The 27,376-nt window shown below is 36.1% G+C and overlaps 1 protein-coding gene across 1 annotated transcript in view; it reads left to right on the top strand.

Moving 5' to 3' along the window:
* Positions 1 to 430: 430 nt before the first annotated feature.
* Positions 431 to 27,376, top strand: part of LOC116175074 — a 38,674-nt gene continuing 11,728 nt past the window's right edge. Inside the window, exons 1-2 of the mRNA XM_031493146.1 lie at positions 431 to 546; positions 15,978 to 16,187. Coding sequence (XP_031349006.1) covers positions 15,992 to 16,187 — 196 coding nt within the window. The 5' untranslated portion in view covers positions 431 to 546; positions 15,978 to 15,991. The remainder of the gene's footprint in view (positions 547 to 15,977; positions 16,188 to 27,376) is intronic.

Genomic DNA, 27,376 nt, shown 5'->3' with positions numbered 1-27,376 from the left:
AATGCTTCAATATCACGTTAGCTGGGTTTAAAATTTTAGTTTTATCTGTTTCTCTATACATGAAATAATCAGGTAAAAGCACAATTGTTATTATATTCGGGTAACGACTACCGTTTTGTAAATGTCACTGAACTTAAACATGCAAACTGATTATTGATTGTGATAATGTCAACTTAATTATTTATTTATACGTATAAAGTGAGAACTTCCAGCAATTTCCGTACATTGTGAATATTTCGTTATCGGTGAACATCATTTGCGAATTTTCTGAAATTGATGGATATTAATTCTGAGAAGTACCTATGTTTCGCCTTTAGATGGAAAACGTGAAATTTCCCGAAGAAGGTGCGAGTCTGTTTTCGTATCAATGCAAACAATATATTTACGCAGAAGCAAACACAAATGTTTACCCCTTGGTAAGTGGAAATATCCCAGAGCGCTAGTTGAAAGTAAAACACGCAATTGCTATCTCTGTACTGTGATCTTTTTTGCTGATGAACTTCACTGCATGTGCATCGATGAGTCGAAGGATGTGAAACTATATTGGTAAGTATACCTTTGTGTTTTGTTGCATGAAGCCCGTAAGAAAAATTTGGATACCTTGGGAAAAGTGCCACAGAATTTTCAGAAATCTCCAAGTGCCTTCAGGTACCTACTATAAGAAAAGGGAAATATATCTGTGTGTTTGCACTTTATTAATCCGTTAGAAATAACGATTTGACACGCAACTAAAATTAGTCTTTAATGAGTTCAGAACTTTTTTTACCGACGGTTACTAACGGCAAACATAGACACATATTCAGATAAAGCAGAGATACTCTTTGGATAAAGTGAAGGTATGGCATGTAAAAAACTGTTCATCGAGTTAACTTAAAATCTATTTAGATATGTAAAAACCAAAGAATTCAATCACGTAGAGTGTGGCATTCGATTTATTTATGGAATGTCAAACGAAAGATTCTAAATATCCAATATAAAAATTGAACTTTATCCATATACATTGAAATTTCATTAGTCTCATAATTTATTAATTTCGAAGTGACATTGATCAATGTTGGATGCTCACGCAAGGTGTTCCAGAGAATAAAAGTATCTCGAATCAACATGGAATATTATGCGCATATTTTAGGAATACTTATTTCCTGGGATACCGGAAATCTCTCTGTCGTTTTTTTACATTATGGAGTAGAATAAACATTAGCAATTATAATCTTCTTTTATAAAAGCATTAACATGCATCGCTTCTTACAAATCTTACGTTAAGTTACTGAGGACCAAGCACCTAAACTTTCATGAGTTGGTTTCAAGAGAAAGCAGCAAATTAAATGAAAACATTGTCATGTAAACGGTACATGAAGAAAATACGCCAGAATGACGTAGATGAATAATTTATTCATGTACAACAAAGACGTAAAATTGAAAAGTGATCTGTGTTTGCATAAATACATGCTAAATTTCACTTCTACTTTGCCTTTGAAAATATTGAGTAAAATAAGTTGAATTGAAGTTAGATACATTTTTCACTATCCGCAATTTAAGTTTTTTTTTTTTTTTTTTTTTTTTTTTTTTTTTTTTTAGCTATTTAAGGGATCGTTGCCCATATAGCTACGTTTGTACCTTTTTTAGCTAACTAAAAGGATATACCGGGACACACGCTTCTTGCCAAGAGGTCCATCATGGCATTTAGTTATGACACACATGACTTAGACCCTGGATACATGGGAGGGCAAACAAAGGATAAAAGACAAAGGCATTTTATTAGTTATTGTAACCTATTTATATATTTAATTTAATATTAATAAGAAATTCAATGAGATGATCATAAATTTTCTTGTCATTACTGGCTAGCAGTGAAGTTATATTAATGGGCCGACTAATTTTACAATTGATTAGTTGTGACATCATTCGATTGGAAGATTGTTCAGTTTTACTGCACCCGAAAAAAATATGATTAAGGTCAGCGCTTTCAAAACCACATGAACAGGCGGGAGAGTCCAAAACACCAATTTTAAATAGATGGGAGGGGTATCTTCCATGACCAAACTTAAGTCGTGCTATGGCCGTATAGTATCTTCTACATACGAAATTATTTGCGTACCAAGGGCTAAACTTAACAGTTGGGTGAATTCTTGCATAATGAGTCATCTGATTGCTATAGTACTGTTTCCAGTGTATGTCCCACTTGTTCGTAATATGTGACTTGACAAAACCCACAAAATCTGACCTCGGTATATTCTGAGTTATAACCTCTCCACTAACAACTGCTAATTTTGCCAAGTTATCTGTTATTTCATTGTGTTTCAAGCCAACGTGTGCTTTCGCCCAATAAAAAACCACCTCAGAACCCCTCTCCTTAATTTTGCACGCTTCTGCTATTATTGCTGTCACCAAAGGATTCTCTAGGTAGTAATGTTTCCGCGTATTGAGACTTTTGAGGACGCTCTGACTATCAGTCATGATAGCAAGGTTTTTAAAAGAATTCCTACTACCAAAAAACTTCACAGCCTGTAATACAGCTGTTGCTTCAGCCGTGAAGATAGTAGATATCTCATTTAATTTATATTGACGGGAAAATTTCGTTCGAAGATCGTAAAAGGCACAACCAACTCCAAGTTCATTCTTAGACCCGTCGGTGAAAATTACATCCCAGGTTTTAAAATCCTCCAATATGCTATTAAAGAGCTGCTTGTCATAGACTGGGTGGCCTATGTAGTTGGGAAAGAATGTTGGCAATACTGTTGTTTCATATTGCAGAAAGGACACATTAGGTCTATTTTGTAATAACAGGGGAACTTCCAGGTCGGACACCCAAACATAAGCTTCTGACAAAGGCGGTGATTTCTTTTTCATCCAATAGGGTGATATGTTGTCCTCAATTGCCAGATTGGTTAAAGTGCGCCCTAGGTCTTCCAAGTTTAAAGCTATTATTTTTGTTATATATTTGGCTGCTAAGAATTTTATGCGAAGGGATATCGGAGGTTCCTGAGCTTCGACGTATAGGGCTTCCACTGGAGTAGATTTCATGGCCCCGATACATTGTCTAAGAGCTTTGTTCTGGATAACGGAGATACGTTTTATTTGCGTGCTGCAAGCGGAGCCGTAAAGGTGCAACCCATAGTCAATTAAGCTTCTTGTGAGACCTTTGTATATTTTTAAAGCCACGGATATGTCCAACCCCCAACCAACTCTTGTCATTAGGCGTAAGATGTTTAAAGATTTCTCACATTTGCTTATTAAATCGCTAATATGACTTGACCAGTTAAGGTTGTAATTTAAAATGAGCCCCAAATATTTAACATTTTTGACAACTTTGAACTGAGAATCATCTAAAAGTATGTTTCCTGAGTTATAGGTACGTTTACTGGAGAAGAATACTACCGACGACTTTTCCGGGCACAGAATTAACCCAGTATTTAGCATCCAATTCTTAATTTCTTTGATTGCTTTTTCCAACTTTTCTTTAACAATGTTCTCATTTTTGTGGGATGAATAAATAACAAAATCATCAGCATACTGTACAACCTTGATGTCATCCTCAAATATTTGGAACATATCTAATGTGTAAATGTTAAATAATAAGGGGCTATTTATTGATCCTTGAGGGAGGCCCTCATATACCATTCTTGGCCCAATAAGCTTGCCCATCCACGTCCTAATAAAAAGTTTTCGATCTGTGTAAAGGTTAATGAGGTTACTGGCTACCACTGGCGGAAAGCCTAGATCACATAGATTTTGTCTCAAAATATGGAGTTTTACACAGCCGTAGGCGTCTTTAAAATCAATAAAAACTGCTCCTAAAGTTTCCTTTTTTCCCAAACTGATTTGTACCTCTGAGACGAACTTTGTCAAGGCATCGCTCGTCCCATATCCTCGTTTAAAACCGAATTGACAAGGATTATGCTTATTATTTGTGTCTAACCACCATTCTATTCTATTTTTGACCATACGTTCAAACATTTTAAATATGCATGACAGTAAAGAAATAGGACGATAGGACTTCGCGTCCTCTGGATTTTTACCGTGTTTCAAAATAGGAACAACTATGATAGTTTTAAAGGTGGGGACACTCTCGCCGTTTACCCACATGTCGTTGAGTTAGTTTCCCCGTGAAAAATTAGCTCTTGCTAGCTCTCTGTATAGCTAGCAGTAGTTCTAATTTATTCCGTAGGGTATAATTGAAGCTTCATTGTAACGATTTTAAAGATTAAAATAATCAATATTATTGCAAAATCGTGTAGATGATTTATACCTAAACTCAATTAGGGAACTTTGTATCAGGATGAAATGTGTTATTTTAATTGGTATATGATATAGGTACATTTCTAACATGTAGGCGCAACACAAATGACCATCTCAAGACTGCCTAACTATAAGCAGGCGAAAACCTTAAGGAAAATGTGGTTTCTCATCAAATAATTCAAACTTGAAGCCTAACGCTCGTGTTGAGATTGGCGACAACAATCCTGAAACTGAAATTGAGAATACCACTGGGACATGTCCCCTTTCAAGTCAGAATGTATTGAAGAAGAATTTTGTCTACAACAAATCCAATATTTACATTGCACTACCTGTTAAACACGAGTTTAATATCTAGTTTTTATAAGAGAAACTAAGGCAGTAGTTTTTGTTTTACCAGAAGTTAATTGATCGTAAACTATTGCATAAAAATTAATACGTCAAAATTGGTTAATAAGTTAGTTTTGTATTTTCCATCGAGCTATAAATAATAAAAGAGGGGCAAACACCATATAACTCAGACATCGGGTCCGCAATTGTGGCACTGCTGTCAAGCTCGTGTGGTCAGTTGTATGCCCCCCCCCCCCCTTCAGAATCGAATGTGTGAATAAGTTCATTTCCATAAAACTGAATGATTAATGCCGGGTAACATGCACTACTGCTTCGTGAAGGCAGTGCACTTAACCAAAACAAAAACGCGTTTAAAATCGATCATATATCGACAGAGGTTACGATGAATTCTGAGGATGAGACAAAATGACCGTACTCGCGTAATTAGTGAAAACCAAAATATAGCCTTCGCTTAACTAAGGCGTGCTTGTACTCGAATGGAAGGAATGCGCGTTCCGGTTGTAACGTTCCGTTTTTGCGTTGAATGTATCCACAGTTTGAGTCTCCGACTGAATGCGCCTTGGTGCGTTAGGTGAGTGGAAGTTGGTACGAATGTGAACGGGGGAATACCACTTTTGCTTTTGCTTATATATCGAAAGATGTTGAATCCTGAGGTGTAAAATCTAAAGCCATCCTGAAATTATACCTACCTATACTTAAACGTATTTACTTGAATGGAGAATTGTTGATATCTTTTCGAGGTAAAGTTATTTTTATAAGATTCCTTATGTGGTTAGCCACGTTTCTATTTAGGTTATGCCATAGATTTTAATTTAATTACATATTTTTCTTTTCCTCATATCGCAATCCGAAACACATTTACTAATGGAGTATGTAAGTTTGAATTAATTCGATTTTAGTCTCATATTGGTACTGTAGGTTTTTGGATGTATCTTTTTTTGTGTACGTCATTACGAATTCGCATTTGATCCGAATCCAAATTGCAAATTTATTTATTGTTGTATGCAATTAAATATCGCATGTGAGTATGTATCGGTCTTTGCGAAGGCAAGAGTATTATATCATCCGCTAGTGTCTGAGGATCTACGAAACTTGTATTCTTATTTCATTTGCATTTGTTTAGTCTTTTGTTGGTGTTATGGCGGGGTGTCCATACCTGGCGCTCAACTGCGACGTGCATCGGTAGTAAGTCCGCGCACAAATGGCATGAAAAAGTAAATCAGCATTAGTGGAATAATGATTACAATTTAATTTACAAGAAAAAGAAAGAAATTTACATATTAGTTACTAAATCATGCGAGCGGACGAAAGTAGCGGCAGTTGGCGGCAACGTGAGTGTTCTGACGACGGACCGGACGGACGGACGGACTCGAGCAACACCAAAGATACGGCCTTGTCCCTGGTCAAAGTCGGCGGTAGCAGCGGTTTGAGGGATCGGTCTCGGAAGCCTCAGGCAAACTCAATCAAAGTAAACAGCAGCTGAACAAATTCGAAAGGGCAAATGGTGGACGGCTAAACTGGTGCTAAAATAAAGTGTAGATACGTTGCGGTAAACTTAATGTAAAAGTAAAATTTAACAGAAAGGCACAAAATTACGGTACTTACAAAACGTAGTTTGCGTAAGAGCACAAAGCAGAAAGATCTATTCGGTTGAACGCCAAGGGCAAAAAGATAGATGATTTAAATACGGCACGGTTGCCAAAGAAAAAATTTTCGGATAATATTAATATTATTATCCCTCTCTTGTTTTTGGGCCCTCAACAGGCATGCGCCCAATTACAGAGTGACCCGCATAATGCTATTTAGAGGTGCCTCTGCAGAAGGTAAACAATTACGATACTTACGAACGTAGCTTGAAAAGATGCAAAAGATTTCGTACGTTTTGGTTCAACACCAAAAAGGCAAAAGATTCGGTTTTCTACATCCAAAAATTACAACTTCTTTAATTAATTGTGCGGCCTGCAGAACTCCCAAAAATCTGTAATTGACCCCAAAATTCAAGTCACTTTTTTTGATATCCCACACGACTGTGTGAAATGACGTTTACTGCAACACATTTCTTTAGCTACTGTGCTATCAAGTTGATAACGGCGTAAACTTCCACGGCCTTGAAGTTTTAATGCTCCTTTAATTTACCATTGTGATGTACCCAGGCCAGTCCCGAGAGACTGCGCAACTCAATATTTAAATTCAAAACTTTCCCTCCCAAACTAACTTACTACGTTGTGTTTTTAAGAGTCGCTACAATATATATGTGCTGCTTGTCGGAGTGAGGATCAAGTAAGGAATACAAATAAAACAAGTACATGCTTTAAAAACGGAGATTTAATCCAAATAATTCTCATTGCAAGATTAAATTTAGAAAATGGTAGTTCACCGAGTACAAATATAAAAATAGGCTGGGAAAAAAAGAACTGACCAAGAAAAAACCCAGCCAACAAATTAATATTGAACTTTATAGCAAAATTAGTTATCTGTAATGGCATGAATGCATGTTGTCAAGTACAGCAATACAATGTCGAATCCCAGGCTCCACTGGAATTCCCAAAGAATAAATATTACACACACATAACCAAAAAACAATCATTAAAACATTACAATAAATCCATATAATAGGTTTGGATATTGGATGGCCAGTCCAAATCCCACACCGAGTAGTCTTTAGTTGCTCTGGTCATGACATGTCAGCATTGTATGAAATCGCTAGGAGTTGGCCTCTCAGAAGAGCCTTTCACATAGGAAGGATACCCCAAATTGTTAACAAAACAAAAGGTCACAACGAGAACACGCCACACGCTTTTAGCGAATCCCTGCGCAAGTGGGGCCGGGTCTAGCCAGCGCCCTCATGTACGACTAAGCGGGACCCCAACTCATTCATTGACACATCTCTAGGGCCAGTCCAACCCACTAGTCTTAAAATGCCGGGTTATAAATTACCGAACTCCAGGCTCTCTACCATGAGTACTGACAATAACCGATCAAAAGACAAGTCATGACATAACATAAATAACAGAGTAACCAACGGCAAACTCGCAAGCATACGTAATTATAAACAAAATATACACAATTCATGTAGGCGTTGACAGTTCACATATTTGCACTGGCAAAACAAAGACTGACACAAAACCAATATTCGGTCACTACATGACAGGGATCGACTAAACGAATTGATTAGCAATATTGGCAAGATGGCTCCCCTCGAAGACACAAAAAACAACAGTACATAAAATATATATCTCTGCGTATGTCAGTTCTGAACTTTAGCCAGCCTCTGCTACGTCAAATCGAGATATTAAATATCGGTATCAAATATCAATATCAAATATAGCACAGTAAATATTCGAAACAAGTCACCCCGCCAAATATTAATAATCATAATCACCCGGTTCAAATAAATAGTAGGAGCATAAATTTTAGTACAATCACATTACAACAATACAAAGGAACATGTCGTGGCAAACATTGGTATCAAGTAATTAATTCACAATGCCAAGTGCAATATGTAACAATCAACCACCTAACGTACGTCACTCGCCCCCAGATGAAGGCACCCTGTAAATACACAGTAACATATTCAGGTAAACAAAAACGAAATGTGCTGCAATAAATTCAATTATAAATTAAAATGTAGTTCTGCATACTTGTATTGGAGACCGCCCCTAAGGGAACATACAGTTTCTAAATATAAATAAAAACACGTAAATCGGTCAGAAATTACCCAGTAGGCCCAGTATAATTAAAACTGCAATTGGTATCTGGAATGTGTTATAAATGGCACAAATCAATGCTGTACGAGAATAAAGTTAAATTGGCAAATAATTTAACACGGTCATATCGTTATTAGAGGGATGCAATAGACGTAGAGATAAATAAAACGAGTACATCACCTTTGTAATTGTCGAAGCTGCACTCACTATTCGCAACGTAAAGATTTAATTCTGGTCATAACAAAAGCACACATACTTCTGCCTAAATTTCCCCTTTGCAGGCAAATCCTAGACGAAAACAAATCTTAATATCGAACGTGCCTCGAGACGGGTCGATAAGGATCATTAAGTTTCCTCGCATAGCGTAATATTTGACACTTTTATTATAAATTATGGCCCATTTCAATGTAGAGCAGAGAAGAAAAAAACACGTGTTCCACGAAAACGAAACAAAGCGCAATCTGGACCTTTTCCGTCGCGCCAGGCTCGGATTCGGGAATATTTAAATAGAATTTTAGCGGGCTAATTCGGTTCCATTACACCATAGAAAACAAAAACTTACTAATAATGGCTTAACATGGCTGAAATTTTAAAATATTAACGTGTCCCCTTCTTTTAAATGATGAGCTGTCGGACGCAACAAATACAATTGAAATATCTTAGCGGGAACGGTTGCAAAAAGCGAATTAATTGCAGCGTAATTTACCGTAGCGTTGGCTGAAACACAACTCTAGAAATTAAATCAAATACCTTTAGCTGCTATCTTCAACTCTTCAATACTTTCGACACGACACTTTTCGTAACGCAGCGCCCAACTTAAAACGGTTTTATATATCGGATGTTCATCAGAGCTAGTGGAGTCCACAAATTTACGGTGTCGTCATAACTTCGGGTATGAAACTGCAAGGCGGAAAATAGGTTCTTCGTTACACAACATTGTATAAGTTTTGTCGAACCACGGGGGCTGTTTCACTGGAAAACCCGCTCTCCTTGGTTAGCCGTAGCCAATTCCCTTTTCCTTCTCGAGGTTCGCTGCACGGCTTATGTGGAAAAATCTACCGACAGGTGGTGACGTAATAAAGGTATATGCCAGCGACTCTAAAACAATTAATTACAGTTACCTTAAACCAAAACTAGTACGTACTTACGAAAATAAACTGTCACAACGTATTCATATAGGAAATTATGTATTAGATAAGTTTAACTGAAACCTGAAAAACTGACCCTAAAGATACTTAATGCGCCATTGGAACCACCCTCTAGACTCCCAATGGATGAGCGAAGCGTTTATTAACGCTTAAGACGTTTATAAGTTTAATGTTTCACTGTACAACCCATTAAAGGAAGTGTAAATCCAGTGGTGTGCGATATTTACTGTTTTAGTACATACTTATATCACAGATAATACGCTTTCAATTCTGATTTTTTCGTTTTCCTTGTAATTAGTAACTAAACCTTGAACATTGGGCAAGTTAGGGTAAATATCATTAACAATCATTTATACTCGTGTGTCTTAAAATAGGCAACTTGTTACCATAACAAGCAGGCATTTATTTAGTAAATAAAGTTTCTCTTTGATCAATAATGATGAATATCTAATTTGTAGGGAACTTCTGTTATTATAAATTCGGAAATTTAATTCTGTGATTATTTGCATGCCATTTATCCGTTTTGGAGCATCTAGTGCGGTAAAACATAGTGTCCGATATCAAAAGTCGAGAGATACTTTATAATGTGCTTCAGTTTATGAAAGAAGAGTCTACGAATGGTGTGACAATTCCACTAGAACGTGTGTTGGAACGTTGCTAATTACAGGAATTAAAATTAAATTTAAATGTTTCTTTCAGCATATTAATACACAGTACACACTGCAGTAATATACTTCATTTTATCATATCCATGCCTTGCTATTCTGTTCTGAAACAAAATTAATTTCGAAACGATTGGCGCAAAAGTCTTCCACAGAAAACTTTGGACTGATTATGTTACTCTCCAATTTGTAATGCCAAATTCAATTTTTATTCTAAACCCCATGAAATACTTAGATCTTGGGGGTACAAAGTTATTTTGTGTCGACGGTATTACAAATCAGTACAACTTTGAAGGTAGAGATACGAGAAGGTAAGATTTTCAAAGGTATGTCCTATTGAATCATTTTAATTTGTCATCCCGTATATCAGACAAATCAATGTACGCAAGGGGATGCTGAAGTTACATTATGCAGGTGGATTTCCGCTTGATCACATGACAAGATGGCGGCTGAATCATTGCGGATACGCCTGAGCTGTGCTCCTAACATATTTTGCGCTTCTAAGTAGCTTATTGCTTTATTAACGAGCTCCTGGCGAGTTCATAATTTTGCGATGTCTGTCCATCTACCCGTTATCACGATTTTTCGAAAACGAATGGACCCATTACGTTGATATTTTGCAGGTGGGTTCTTTATCGAATTTGTAGATCGGAGTTCGTGAATTGGCAATGTAGGTCAAAAAATAAGGAAAGCCCTTTTCACATGTTTAGTTGTGAACCGAATTGCATGAAATTCAAAATGAGCATAGCATAGCCATATCCAGGAGTACGTTTGCCTTATTTGTTTACAGATTTATTCTGGGTGTTGTAGCTTCATCTGCAACAACGAAAACGAAAAACTTATAACGCTTTTATTGAAACAATTACTTCTGTTGTGTTGCTAGTGAATGCGTGAGCCATAAACTCTTATAATTATCAATATGTAAAGAAGTTATTCTAAAGAATAATCATAAGTTCTTCTGGAAAAATGAAAAACTTGTCTTCACTATTAAATTAAGACTCTGTCCTCACTTTATTGGGATTCTAGTTTCTGACATCAGTTCCGATGCATATGACTTTCTATCTACTCCTTTTACGACTTTAATCCAATAACAAAAATAAAACGAAACACCAAGAAGCAATACAATAAAACGTAGGCGTTTCGACAGCGAAGCTGTCATCATTAGTGAACAACTAACGTAAAACTTTTCTTTCTCTGTGTCCTTCAAAGCATATTTTAGTAGAAAGAAGGTACTATTGTGTTGGTAAAGGTTCTTTGCAGAAATGGGCGTTGTAAGACTTCTGAAAAATTACATTCAGCCAGCTATCCTATACCAGTTCTCCCATCCAATTTTTAAACCCATTTTTATTGAGAAGCACTAATGGACTCTTTGTTTTTCGGTATACCTTACGATTAGTGAATTTAGTGTGCAAAGCTTTGACAAAAGTTCCTTCCGTGGAATTAATGAATTAAACGTGTTTTCTTGTAGAAGCATTGCATCTATTGTTACATTTTTAACGATGAGACGCTTGCGTGATTGATCTTTCTGCACGCAAATCGAAATGACACATTACCTCGACATTGGTGCTTGTAAACTAAGCGTAAGTAATTTAATTTGGACGGACGCTAGATAAATAGATATTTGTCGTGTATCTTATGTTTCGGCAATTAGTGACAGTCGTCTAATTAGCATTGCTTCATTTTGTAAAGTGCGATTTGACAATCCCATCAATTAAGAGTAGGAATATAAGGGATGTAACCTTTTAAACGTATTATCTTAATGGTAATTATTCGAATAATAAATTAAGGAATTGAAGAATATGCTTTATATTCCAAAATTTGTATATTTTTGTTGTACAAAAAGCATTATGTTAAATTCTGTATCGCTATCGATTTGCTAAGACATGTTTGAATAGTAATAAGCTCGGACTTGGCAACTATTGATTTATTTCTATGTCATTAGGATAACATTGCTGGCTTATTTTCAGAGTTCAGATTACATAGCGGATAAGCTAGTAATTAATTTCGTAAATTGCCAAATAATTACACGGCGCGATAACAGGCTTGCATCTATATGTTAGAGTAATGGACTATTTACCTAAGCAGCTCTAAAATTAAAACTGTCGCAATTGGTCTTTCGATACATAAAAAGGCTAAAGCTCTTGACGATAAAAGCGGAAATGTAATTGACACAACACACACATTACCTACCTACTTCTGTTCCACATGTCATGCAATATATTTTGTCATAAGAGTAATTTGTAGTTCAATGCCCTTCCCAATTTTGATATGGCCCGATGTATTAAAATGGACATATGTGTGTGTATAATGTGTGCACCTATGTCGACTTCGAATTATTTATCAATATTATATGACACATGATGTAAGTAGTAAAAAGTACTACCTCAAAGCTATCACAAACGCAAATCTTAATAAATTTTAGGGTAGCTACTTATCGACAGATTACTTGTTATTCTATATAGTTAATAAATTTCGATTTCTGGGGCTGGAAAAAGAGTTATGCTTGAACGAAAACGATTTTTTATTTTTTTAGAAAGATGCTGCAAATGTTTCATTGGAAAGAACGGTTCAGTGGCCGAAATGAATAAACAAAACGATAATAACTCAGTTACTGTCTTTGATGAAGCACCTTATTTATTACCATTGAATAATAAATCTGAATATTCAATGTTATTACACAATGTTGAATCCTGACTTTCGAAATTCGACAACAATAAATAAGCGGGAAACCTCCTTCCATAAAGGTGAGGTCCTCTCACTACTATGGCACGGCTGGGTAGCGCCTCAAGGCATTCTTCTTCACCTGTGGATGGCCCGGTGGCTGGTGTGGATAACATAGTTGTAAGCTTCATGGTTTGTTTGTGCTGTTTGCGCGCTTCTACTATTGCCTACCCTCTTCCTCTTGTGTGCCATTGATTTTATGCCAGTGCCTTAATCTTCGCACATTACTTTTTGCAGTGACTCTGGAGATATTCTCCCTTCTGTGTGACATTCCAATTGCTTCCTCTGCACTTGCCACCTAGGACAGTGACGAAGGCAGTCCCTTTGTCATCATACACGTCGCAATCCTTGCAGTCAGCATTGCCTTTTTTCCTGATTCTATCTAGGCATCTTACTTTCTGTTCGTGTCCCGTCAATAGTTGGGTCAGCCTATACTCCACTTCGCCATCTTTTCTTTTTTGCTACTTTCCAACACTCGGTAATATAGTCTTAGTCCACTATCTTTTAGCTTCTCACAGCTCCTTTAATTCCTCACATAACTTGTCCTCACTCCACATATGTAACTTTTTTCTAATTAACAGTTGGACATTGCCATTACATACTTAGCTGCCACCGTCCTGAATGTACTACAGATCTTATTCGCCGGTTGTATCTGTACTTGGTTGAGCAATTTGTTTACTATTCCCTATTTCAGTGCCTCCTCCCACACTCCCGCGTTGTAGACTATGTTATCTACTGCCCTGGTTAGTAGCCTCCTCTTGCTGGATCTCGACCCTTCCTTATTGGCTAGTATCCTAGATAATTTGTTTGTCATCTCCTATCCGTTATCTTCCTCACATGCGGGACAGTTAAGCTGCTGTCCAATTCTACTCTCAGTATATGCATGTTTCGCTCTAGTTTTTTTGTTGGTCCATTACCGTGATTTCTTTAAGGTTCAACCTTCTCCTTCCCGTTATTAGTGCTGTCTTAGTTTTATTAGGCGTAGTTAAGATTATTGATACCGAAATCCGATGGGAATAAACAATTAAATCACGCGGTTACTATAGCAACGATATAACAAAAAAATGGAATTAAAAGCATTAACATAACCTGAAAAAGTGGACTTGTGGTACGCCATGTGAATGATTTCGAAGTTATTTAAAAAGTTTCATTAGTATGGCGAGTACGAATACTTCAATTCAGATCTTTGACCTGTCGAAGATGGTAATCGATGTTTAAATGCTAAGGATTACATTTTTGTCCTAGTTGGGAATGCTGCCTAAAATCTGTCCATATGTTCTGAGGGGGCTACAATTACTAAGAATTCCGAACTAGCCCTAGGGTATTATCTACGTTATGGGTATCTATGGCTTTGTTAAATAATAAGGTGGCTAAAGGTGGATTAACTTTTTGTTTATTATGTATATGTTATGTATTTTGTATAGGTATTTTTCGGTTACTACCACACAAATGAGTCGAGCCAACTTCACAGATAAGTAAACATCACATTGCTCATTTGCACGTCATGAGCATCGATTTTTTAACTATTCTACTCGTTCGTCTTGTTAGATTTTTGCTCAGATTTTTGTATTATTTGCCCTCGTCGGCTTTAGTATACTTTATCGTTTTTGTGCTTAGTTGCTTTTGCTTGCCTTCTTCATTGGATGATGCCTTTTCGTGCCCAACATTATTTTGAACTTGCTTGCAGTTTTAGCGCATTTTCCAGTGAAGTTTGTTTGTGCTATTGCAGCCACTCTGTCCGTCCATATGTCCGAGGCCTTAACTACTCCTACAGTTCTCAAGATATTAAGTTCGTTCTTTTTGCATTCGGTAGCGTATAGCTCTGCCACCTGAGCCAAGAAAACTCTGCGCATGCGTAGGCTGCTCAATGTCAACTTTCTTATTTATTAATATATTTTATTGAAATTTTAACCACAGATACTTTTAATGAAGGCAAACACATCGCATATAGTAAAAATCAGATGTGTCTATGCGCACACTGCGCAATGGCAACTTTCTTATATATGGAGATATTTCTTTGAAATTTTAACCAAAGATGCTTTTAGTGCAAGCAAACGTATCGCATATTGTAAACATCACATTGATGTGCGCATGCGCAGGATGCACACTATCAACTGTTATTTATCGAGATATCTTTTGGAAATTTTAATCACAGATGCTTCTGTTAAAGGCAAACATAACTGCTATATTGCAGAAATTAGATGGGCGCATGCGCAGTCAGTGCCAATTTCCTTATTTATGAAGATCTTTCTTTGAAATTTTAACCATAGATGCTTTTAGTAAAGAAAAACATATCACATGTTGTAAAAATCGAAAACTACACGTGTCATTAGGAAAGGCAAACACATCGCACATAGTAAAAATCTAATGCACGCATGCCCAGACTGCAAAATTCCAACTTTTTTACTTATGAAAATCTATCTTTAAAGTTTAACCAGAAACACTTCTAGTGTATACCTATCTATAGCATAAAATAAATGTCCTCATGCGCAAACTGCGCAATGCCAACTTTTTTATTTATGGATATATTTCTTTGAAATTTTAACCATATATGCCTCTAGTAAAGAAAAACACAGCGCACATAGCTATGACCTTTTGTGAAGTCCTGATCAATTCATGGAAAATGCGCTGAAGTTACTCGCCTTAGGGCGAAAGAAAACCTTTTTACTTGTAATTTGATTTCAGTTTCGTCATTAATTCGCAAATATGAAGTTTATCCATAGCGACTGCTTTGACTCCATAATGTTTAGCATAGATGTTTTGGATGTGTATATTATTATCATTATTATTATTACATAATTCCTAACATACCTAATTATCAGTGTGCTCGCGCGTATAATGGGTTGGATCGGTAGAGTAAACCAATGTGTAGGTACTTTGTGTAGGTAATTTGCATTCATCTGTATTTATTATTTTCTCTTACAATTACTAGTTTATTGATGACCTACTGCAACCATTGCTATGAATTAGTTTACTTCAATCACTCATAAGCAAAGTTAAGGAAATATCAATACCCAATCTGTTATAATTAGTTGTCAGTATCGTCATACACACTTTGTGTACCGATCGGGATGTCATTACAGCTGTAGACAATTAGAAGAATTCAAGGTCCCATGTAATTGACATTATTTTAAAGTAATCATCTTTTTCAGCACTTGTCGATAAAATGGGGTGCACCGCTGCAAAGAATATGGTAGTCGAACCTTTAGGTAATACGAAAGTGATACATTTATCAAACGGCATGGATGCTTCCCGAAAACTATCAACTCCCAAAAAGGTGTCCGATTTACCTGCTTTGGTCGGAGTTGACCCCCAAACCGAATACTTGGAGTCCGGTCCGCTCAACAACGTTCATCAAACACGTAAGCGCTTCGATGTTACATTAAATGTTTATTACAGCTGGATTTTGTCTAGTTAACCCTTCTTTGACGTTAAACTATAATTATAGGTTACAAAATTGATGTAGAATAGAATTAATTATCACCGCAACCAATCGTCTATTATCCTTTCTTTATTAACGATCCTCGACATCGTTTGTAATTTTGTTTTACTGTCTATCTGTCCGGCCGTCTGTTTGTCCGTCTGTCTGTCTGCCCGCCCGTCTGTCTGTCCGTCTCTCTGTCCGTCTGGTTGTCCGTGTGCATGATAACTTCGTGTAGAAACGTCCGATCATCTTGAAAATTGATATACATGTTCTTCAGGATATAAGAAAGGTCGCTATTTTTCGGCTACGTAGACCAACGGGTCAAAAAGTTACAGCCCAAAAACTGCCCAAACCTCCAAAAAGGGTTTCTTTTATAATTCTTGTTACAAAGACCATATGAATGTCCGGTTTTCTGTGTTAGTAAAAATATTCCTTAAACTTCAGGCAGATGAAAAAAATGAAATTTCGTATGTAGGCACCTCAAATGAAAGTAAAACTAATGCCGATTCAAAAAATTTGTTATAGTCATGCTGATCTGGTGGGACAGAACAACCTCTTACGGTGTATTGTAAAAATGATGTATGTGTGAAGATCTCGAGGATCGTTCGGTATTCAGTTGTATTGGATTTTTATTTGGATAAAAGCCTGAGAATCAAGTTTAAAATTTCTAATTTTTTCATTTTATAATATAACTTTCTATCGTCACAAAATTTAATAAAACCCTTGAAATAAATTTTATATTACAAAGATTAAACTTATAAAATTAAATATCGCAAATTTAAAATGAAGTTATTTTAATTTTATTCGCTCACTGAGGTGTAATCAGCTAATCACATTTCAGGAAGTTACTTAACAGCATTTTCCAGTTAAAGTACTTAAAGTCAATCAATTATGGAAATTATAAGTTTGTGTATTCGAAAGATATTACTAAAGTAATAATGCAAGTTTGAGTTGATGGCATGCTTTCAAGTTTCATTCCATATTCTGCAATATATTGGACTTATATTGTAATCGTATAACTACATTGTTCGTCGAGAATGTTCTTCCTGCAATGTCCTGCATTCAAATTACTAAATCTTTATTCTACACTACACTTAACTCTTTCAGCAGATTATTTGCCGTGCAAAATTAGCGATCTCTCTTTCCATTACTTTGAATGACCGCATACCTACACAATCTTCTTTGAGACTGTGATATTAGTTCTGTATTCTTTGCCCTCTTAGTATAACCTACCCTAATTATTTCATATGTAGTAACATCCAAATTCGTGTACATCCCATGAATAACCGTATTCTAATCATAGAGTAAAGCTGGAACATCCTTTTTCTTATAGACCTTCAATTTATTTTGAAAGTTATACCATTATCTACAACTACTGTCACCTTATCATTATTTATTTCCAAATCAATATTAGGGCTGTTTGGAAACTTCCCTTTCAAGGGACCTACTAGTGAACTAAGCTCATGTTTTAATAAAAATTAGCCTTTCGTTTAAATAATGCAAATATATTTGACGCGGAAGCGGAACATGAAATATTCAAACTCGTTTCGTAAAGCACGAGAATGTCTCATCATTTCCATTTTGATCACTTTATCACTTCCAACTACATTCATGAGATTAGAGGTGTTTTTGTATCTTCGAAGAAAGCACTTTTAAGATCGAAGATGAAAAATCGCACGTTTTAAATGTCATATGCTTTTGTTAGACTTTAAACTAAACCAGTATCTAAGTTTTTTCCTAAAATACTAATTGGTTCGTAGTCGGTCAAGAAGGGCGATTCACTAATACTCTAACCCGCGTGACCTACCCACGAATCAAGTTCATTTCTTGTCTTCACTTGGTAAACGTATTTGGTTAACACTGGGTTTTTTCATTTTCACTATGGGCAATGGGCATCTCGTAACCCGTAAGAGATACAAAGTCGTTTAGAAGGGCAAAGTTATGTACAGTTTAATACTGATTACTTTACCTTTCAAAGTTTCTTGTAGCTCACAAAGAGCGGAGTTACGACCAAAATATCAAAAATTGTTATTTTTGAGAATGCGCTGGTGTTAACTTATTTTCAAAGATAAAATAACTTCAACAAACCATTAGTAAATTTTTTCAGCTTTCTGATGGTGTTAAAATATAATTCTTCAGACTTGTGGGTTTTGAGTAAATCATATCAACTTTTTTATTTCTTATGGACGCCATATTGGATATTTACGTTATTCGATAGAGAAAAAAACTAACCAAGACCATGTATGTTTCATTCGAGAATCAACCTTGAATTAATGCCTTGAAGGTTACAACGCATTTCTTATGGAAATAATTCCATAGCTCATGGCAGCCATCCAATTCTTTTTTCGGGGGGGATTATATCGACATCGTTCCCTGCATCGTTTTAACTTTTTGGTTCGACAACTTCGGGAAGCTTTACATACAACAACCTGTTTGGTGCTTTGAGAGCGTTCCGATTTTTTAGATGTCGTTTTTCCAAAGTTTCTTCTGGTCCACTCAAACCCCTCTTCTTCTTGAGTAGGTGTGCCGGTCTCTTGATCGACAAAATAATCTTCTTCTTGACGTTGTCAAATTCCATGATCGATTAAATCTTCTCCTTGAAATGTGTCGGGACCTTGACTTTCTGCGCTTCTTGTCTTCCCCGGAAATAATGCCAGTAATTTTCCGGGCTGTTCAACTGTTCTGTTTATTCGTTCTGAGCATTCATTTTGTTTCGATTTTTCTTTGAGGAAATAAACAAAGCACATTTTTGAATAATCGTAGGTAAAATGCTCAGCATCTTTACCATCTTTACGATGAAATTTACTTAAAAAGAGCACTTCAAGATATTGGTCCTTTGAACCGAATCAAATTTCTTTTCGCTTTTTTCGCCTTTACGAAACTTTAAACCCCCATTAGTACATCACGAAGAACATTTTCACAATGATTAACCAGATAATCGAAATTCACCTAACGGAAAATCGATAAAATAGACCACTTGCTACGAAAACGCCGTGATTGGGGCCTAATCTAGTTTTAAGAATTATAGAAAATAATTCAAACAAATCAAATTACTATTTGTAGAGCAGTTGAGCGAAAATGAAGATACTTCGAGAACTTGCCGATTAACGTAGTTGATTCTTGTTTGTAGAGTCCGTATCGTGTTGCGTTACTGCAGACAATGTAATAACATTCCATTTTGGAAGGTTTGTGTTAATATTATAGTTAAATCGTTGCGCAGGTCGATGTTTAAACTTGTCGTCATTGGGGCTTTCTGTGTAAAGTATTGGATTTAGTATATTGTTTAATGAGGTCGTGGACCATGGAGTCAGAAGAGCGGGTCTTCTCGAAATTCTACTTGAGTAAGTTTAGCGGAAGCAAGTGGAAGTATGAGAAAATTTATGATTTTAGTCGGCAGTTTTCGCATATTTATAATGGTTTTTCCGAAATAGCATGCCAGAATTTTCCGTCCTAAAATTTCTGATAAATCTATGAAGTCACAGATATACGTACTATATCTGTGATTAGTTCACCAAAAAGGTTTACTTCAACTGTTATTTTCCATTTCTATTCTTTTGTTCACTCATACCGATTGCAAGCTCTAGGATAAATAGAGCACTTTCCCTTTTTGATTTAAATGATGACGCACGTGTTGACGTAAACGTACTACCTACACATACCTTTGCACTTACGTTTATAGATCGCGTAACCTCCAATAAACGTAAATATAGTGATTACTTTTATCACACGCTCGTTTTACGTGACCAACATGGCGGCTTTCCATGTGATATGATTCTCAAACGCCGGGATTCGCTATTTTATTTTATTTTATTTTATTTTATTTTATTTTATTTTATTTTATTTTATTTTATTTTATTTTATTTTATTTTATTTTATTTTATTTTATTTTATTTTTTATTTTATTTTATTTTATTTTATTGTCTTTGTCTTTATTTTTATGGGCTCGTTTATAAGACACAACAGTTACGTAGCGTATCGGTAACAGTTATGATCCTATGTCACGATCCCTACATTGACTTGTGTAGCGCTACTACAAATGGCCGACTGCTTCGGAAAGAGCGTAAAAGTAGCGACGTAATTACAAGACGTATCGCTAACTGTTCCACAACAGTTGAGTCTTATGAACGCGCCCATAGTTAGATGAATTAGTGTAGAGAACTTCTTCTGCTTCTTCTCATTGTTTTTTACTTGACTTACTTGTGAGCTTTCCTAGTAATTTTAAGTATGCATCCAGCGATTTGAAAAATCCTCTATTAAAAAGTATGATTAGGAAGACACGAAAACAATTTGATTTTCTGAAGCATACTTTTCCCACACTGTTGCAACGGGATGAATTATCCTCCATAATTATTGTTGACAAAAAGACTAGAGAACCTGTACAGAATACAATCTCGGATAAAATTCCCGTGGTAAGAGGAGTGCCACAGGGTAGCATACTAGGGCCTTTACTTTTCCTTATATATATATTAATGATATGCCGTTATCAATACTAAAAGGCACCACCTGCGTACTTTACGCTGATGACGCCACTTTACTGGCACATGACCATAATATGGAAACTGCACTTCATGCTTCTGAAGCCAATCTTAAATTAGTAAATTCGTGGTGCATAAGAAATGAATTGTCAATGAATGCAGCAAAAACTGAAAAACTGATTATGACTCTAAAAACTCATAACGTTAGTGATAGTGAATCTGTGAAGTTTCTGGGTGTACATTTAGACTCCAAATTATCTTTTAATGTACATATTAGGTCGATATCTATTAAATTTAACCGAAATCTTTTTCTATTACGTAGATAATTAGTAAATAGTGTTTCTCAATTAGTTGTATTAAACGCATATGCACTATGTCATTAGCATATTATCGTATGCAATAATTGCTTGGGGAAATTGTCCACAGTCAAAATATGCCTTCAAGTTACAAAGACGTGCTATTCGGATTATTGTGAATATTGGTTATCGTGATGAGTGTAGGCATATTTTTTCTACACTAGGCATTCTAACTGTACCATGCATGTTTATTTTAGACTGTGTGTGTTATGTAAAATCCAAATTTGAACAATATGCACTAGTTTCGAAAGTGCACAGCCATAATACAAGAAAAAAGCTTTCGCTCAAGATACCATTTTGTAGATTGGGAAAATCTCAAAATAGCACTGAAATTATTGCCTTAAAACTTTTTAATCATTTATCTGATGATGTTAAAGTAATAAAATCACCGCGACAATTTAAACTAAATGTAAAAAAAAATGTTAACAGAATCCGCATTTTACAGCGTAAAAGAGTTTCTAGGGCAACAGTGAATTGAATAACTATAGTTTTTATTGTATTTTCCCATTATTTTCTTTTTGAACGAGTGTAAGTACATTGTTTACATTTCCATGAAATATACATTATTATTACTATTATTTTTTTTATACATTTTTTTTCCTCACTTGTCGTGGATAAAGTAATAAGGGCTTTCGCAAAACTTATTACTTGTGGACTTGTTCAACGCATTACTTTCCTTACTATCCGGCATGTTTCTAATACGGTTGTAGGACAATTCGCACCCGAATAATTCGCACCCGGACATTTCGCACCCGGACAATTCGCACCCGGACATTTCGCACCAAGGAAAATTCGCACCAAAGATATTTCGCACCCGGACATTTCGCTCCCGGACATTTCGCACCAGGACAATTCGCACCCGGGCAATTCGCACCCGGACATTTCGCACCAAGGAAAATTCGCACCAAAGATATTGCGCACCCGGACGTTTCGCTCCCGGACAATTCGCACCCGGATAATTCGCACCGGAATAATTCGCACCAGAGTTAATTGGAACTTGTTTAATTACATTGATACATAATATAATAAATATATTGTATGGATTAGAAAAGAAAAATGCAAAACTCCTTAAATGTATTACAGTCTTGTCCACTTTCTAACTTTAAACTATTGTTCGAATCGTATCCTATTAACAAAGTTAAAGTGATTCCCACTGCTATTGTCCAAATAAATTATTCCCGTTTGTTCCTCGCGAGATCTAGGTTTATGTATATGCCAAGTCAATGCTTTACCGAACTTTGCCCAGATATATATTGTACAGTCTCTTGTAAAAGTAATGTCCCTCGGATACCTACCACTGTAGCATAGGCAACCAACATCCCAGCCGCCTAGTCCAAGTTGGATTTGCGGGTGTGCGAGGTAGGTATCTAATGCGGTTTATTTTCAGCAGATATTCCCATTTAGCCAAACTAAATACTAGTTAGTAGAATAAAAGTGAATGCCATCGATTTATTAGCTCAAAGGATCTGCGCTGCATATCCTTGGCTTGGTGCAGTAAACATTTTTCCATTTCTTACAATTGGTTTGGTGCGTTTTAAATTTGCAAATAGTTTAGCTAGAGACTATTAAGACAAAATAATGGCTTTTCACTTTTTAATTTTGTGAGTAGGTTTTCTTCTAACGAAATAAAGGTGATATTCTTGTCCTTTAATGACACTGAAATTCCAGTGTCATTAATAATTACTTGCGAGTAGGTCTCCTCATGGAATGCGATTAATTGCCCTACAAGTGCACTGTGCAACAATACCTTTCTCTTGTAACTATCATCAGAAATTTAATGATATGCATTTGTGATACTTGGTCGTGGTTGATTTAATATCGAATTTAGTTCAGAAGAGCTTTTACGTTGCATATTTTTGAGTAGGTAGGCGTATTATAAGGATATTTAGTCCAGGTTATAGGTATAATATTTTTTGACAAAAAAATTAGTTACCAGTTAAACCGGCTTTTTCATGCAGGTGAAATGATTAGAAATTATGGAAAAATAATTAAAACAGCTGAATTTTTCCGCGGATGCCATCCCGGGGTTTGAAAGGAGTGGGAGGTGGTAGTTACAAAAGGAACGGCATTGTTGCGCTTCCAGTGCAGATAATCGCATTCCATTAGGAAGCCCGAGTAATTAATAATGAGACTTCAATTTCAATGTCAGTATAAAACGACAAAATCATCACATTTATTTTGTTAGAAGAAAATCTACTCGAAAAAATTAAAAGTAAAAGGTCATTATTTTAGCTAAACTATTTCCAAATTTAAAACGCACCAAACCAATTGAAAGAAATGTAAAAATTTCTATTGTATTAAACGAAGGATAGGTTAAAGCAGCGCAGATCTTTTGAGCTAATAAATCGATGCCATTCATTTTCATTCTACTAACTTATTTTTAGTTTGGCAAAGTGGGAATACCTGCTGAAAACGAACCACATTAGATACCTACCTACCTCCCACACCCGCAAATCCAACTTGGACTAGTCGGCTGGGATGTTGGTTGCCTATGCTACAGTGGTAGGAATCCGAGGGACATTACTTTTACAAGAGACTGTACATTTAAGCAGATTTGCAGTCGCTATAATTTCTTCTGTCTGTGCCCAAACACCGTCTTCCATCATCTGATCGTTTAAAGACAGTCCCGTTTTTTGGGCAAACTCGCAGATCTTCTGTCGACACGTGACATGTTGTGCTTCTTCACCCGTTACGGCGTAACTGATTGCCCTAAAAAAGCAGTTACCGTCACCTTTAATAGACTTGACAGATGTTGGAGAAAAATCCCTTTTAAAAGTTCTGCCATGGTAAATCTTGCGATTAGGGGTCGACATCCTTCTGTAAACGAGATTTCCAACCTCATTGCAGATCGACTGTTGATCGTTGCGGGATAACGGGGTATATAGAAGTATTTCTGAAACGTTTGCGTCTAAATCGACGCCTTTTAAAACACTAACTTCATCATTGCTAATAAAGGGGCTTTCACTAGTATTGCTACATTCTTCGTGTCTCAGAACACTATTATTATCTTCAGCGACTCTGGCGCAATTTTTACTGTTTTCCAGCAACGCTTCCGATTCGATATCATCGTTCTCCAATGGCTGTTCAATTGATGACAACGAGGTAAGCATAAAATTGCCTGAGAAACAATGGCCTAATGCTCTTACGTACCATCGTGTGTCGCCGTTGGATTTATATTGATCATAACGGTGGACTATACGTTTAATACGGATGTCCAAATCTGTATACTTTTTACATCTGGGTCGTAAAAATCCACCAACTTCCAATGTTGAGCGATCGATTATCGCTTCCCTTTCAGCGTCCATTAGGCACTCAAGAAACTGAAAAAAGGGAAGGTGCCTTTTTTGACAAAGCAATTGAAATTTTAGGTGCCATCCTTCAACCGAATTAATAGTTCGTGGTAAATCTAAGCGCACGCGTTCGTAGCAATTCCATTCGGTTGGAGGAAAACTCGGAGGTACCGTTTTACGCCCGACTTTTTCGCCTCTGATGTAGTTCTTTTCCAGAAAACTGCAAATTTCGAGTAGCCTCTCATCACATGAATCTACAACATCGTCGAAAACCTTCTCGATGTCCTCTACTGGCACGAATGCTAATGCAATGAGGGAATGGAATGAGCTTCTAAGTTCGTGTTCGTCTTTGGTTTGATATGTGGATTGAAGGCCAATCCACTGTAAACGCCGCCATAATATTTGCGAGAAATGGAATAAGCAACCAGAAATAGCAGCTCCTTTAAAACATTCCTTAATTGCTGATATCGCCGCTTTTTCGAAATCGACTGCCACGAAGAGGGGTTCGAGTAGCTTATTGTACTGAGTCTTCACTGCTTTTTTAACACAATTAAATAGTGTTATATAACTCTCCTTGTTTTTGTGCACCATGAGAGCGTAAACACAAGGCAAAAACTTGTCAGTTCCTACAATGCCTGAATTGATGGTATACAGTTGCAAAGTAATCCCAGGAACCGTATCAAAGGTTCCATCCATTATGAAAAATGAACTCTTTGATAGTTGTCGAAGACCATCCAGCGATGCGAAAATGAATTGACGGTTGGGATCATTTACTCCCGTATCCATAAGCAACCACTTACGGCCATCTAGCTCTTGATAGGACTCAGGCAGTTCGTTTATGCTTTGCACTGATGCTGGAGAAGGAAAGTTCTTCTTAGCCTGAATCCTTCTAATGGTTCTTTTTAGGTGTTCTTTGGCGGTTAATTTAGCCACTACTTCGCCATGTGCTGGAATTGTTTTTATAGCATGCAAGTATATTTTGGAGGGGTTAATCATCGACTGATCATTCGCCATGCATTTCATCGAATGCTGTATCGACTTAGCTGCTATATCTCCCCAATCAGCGGAATGAGTATGTTGAGGTGTTGGACCTTTGAAAACCTGTACAGATAAAAAAAAACAAATAGTTGGCTTGCAAGTGTACCTACATCCGTGGGATTTTTGATGATACAAGCATGGGATAGGTATCAATCTCTTTCTTTAGAACATGTAGAATCAATATTTGGATGGTGGACAGTAGCCACTAGTGGCAGATTAATCTTATACTCAAAAAACAAAATGGCCGCCGCTGTACCGTAGATGGTACTGGTTTTTCGTGTTTATCTCCCAAAATACAATATTTATGGCAAAGTAACATATTACAAGATGTATTCAGTATTAAATTCTACACAATAAATTTTCTAAGGGTATTTTGTGTACGGTTGACTTTTAATATAGAAAGTCGGCTGTGAAGTATTAAATTAACTCAGAGCTTGAAATCTCCAATATTACTCACCAATATCAAGTTTTATTACTTTGTGCATGTAATAGACGTATACCTACATTTAAAATTTGGATACTTTCAATATTAAGGTATAATTGGGAATCGTGACGTCCATTTTGTGTTCAAACTCTAAATGGGATAGGTAATTTATTAATATTGAATAAAAGTTCTCTAAACCGTTCCCATATAATTTAATGAAACGAAGTGATACACTACATGTTTCGACCAACGGTCATCTTCAGGTGATCTATAAGATGGTAGAGATAATTGAGGAGAGACTATAGGTATAAAACTTATAATAGATGGAAAACAATTAAAATCGCAAAAGGGCAGTAAAACTGGAAAGACCAACGACCATATCCGTGGTTGGTTCCAGAGTAAAATTGAAATTTGAAGAGGTTGATAAGCTAAATTTTTTGCAAGGGAGGACCGAACCTAGAAACTAACATTAGACGACGGTATAAGCAAGGATGAAATTTACGTATAAAAAAGTCAAAAGGTCAAAAGACGATATCCTAACTAATAAAATACCCAATTAAGGGCTTTGAAACTGGAAACCATCTGCACTTCCAAAAGCAGTGCTCGGTTTAGCTAATCTTCCTTGTCATCGTTGACCCAGATCCTGGCATTGCATGTTAAACTAAGAGCCGATGGATCCTTCTTTGCTCTTCTAGCTCGACACAGCCATGATGAGCAGTTTTGCGTTTTAAGGTTCTTAGCAAAGAGGTACATGTATCCTTCATAGATTATGTATCTCTTTCCCCTTTTCGTTGTACCGAACTCCATTGTTATGCGCCCCGTATAGTTTGCACCGCCTAAATGTCATATCCATTATCAACTTTTTGTAATAAATCAAATTTCAATTTTCAGCCTCAGGGACAAGTCCATTTTTGATGATATTTTTCTTGATATTGGCACTTAAATATTTATGTTGGTTAAACAATAGCCATACAATTTGTAGAGGAATAATTTTTTTAATGGCATTTATTAGGCAATCCTATGTACCTTTTTAAATGGAATGGACCATATCAAAGCAGTAGAGATTTTAGGTCACTTTAATAGCATCCATATCACTCAAAATCTGGAGTTTAGCACTTATTTTATTGTAATCTCCGTATTAAACATGAGAACACTTGCTAAAGGTACCATGAATGAAAATTTATTTAAAAAAAAAACAAAAAAAAAGGTAAAAAGACACTCATCTGTGATGTCCATGCACTCATGTTCAGAAGTAGACGGATGTTGCTAAATTTCTTAAACCTATTTACCCAGTTTTATTGTACCAATTCACAATCAAGGTTTTTTTCATTTGGAAACCTTTTAGCACGTACAAATAATATTGCAATAGCAATATAAAAGTCTAAATAAAATTTTAACAATTATTATTTGTTAATAGCTGCAACTTAAGTTTCCTAGTTCTCTAACCTTCGATGTCGTCCATTTAAAGGACACATAACGAAATACGTATGTATTGTCTTAAAAGAATCTCAAGTAAATTATAATCATATTTGAACGTAAAACAA

Source organism: Photinus pyralis, unplaced genomic scaffold, assembly GCF_008802855.1.
Source record: "Photinus pyralis isolate 1611_PpyrPB1 unplaced genomic scaffold, Ppyr1.3 Ppyr1.4_LG6, whole genome shotgun sequence".
In the NCBI taxonomy this organism is placed as follows: domain Eukaryota; kingdom Metazoa; phylum Arthropoda; class Insecta; order Coleoptera; family Lampyridae; genus Photinus; species Photinus pyralis.
Note: the sequence above shows the minus strand (reverse complement) of the source record. Positions and strands in the feature narration are given on the sequence as shown.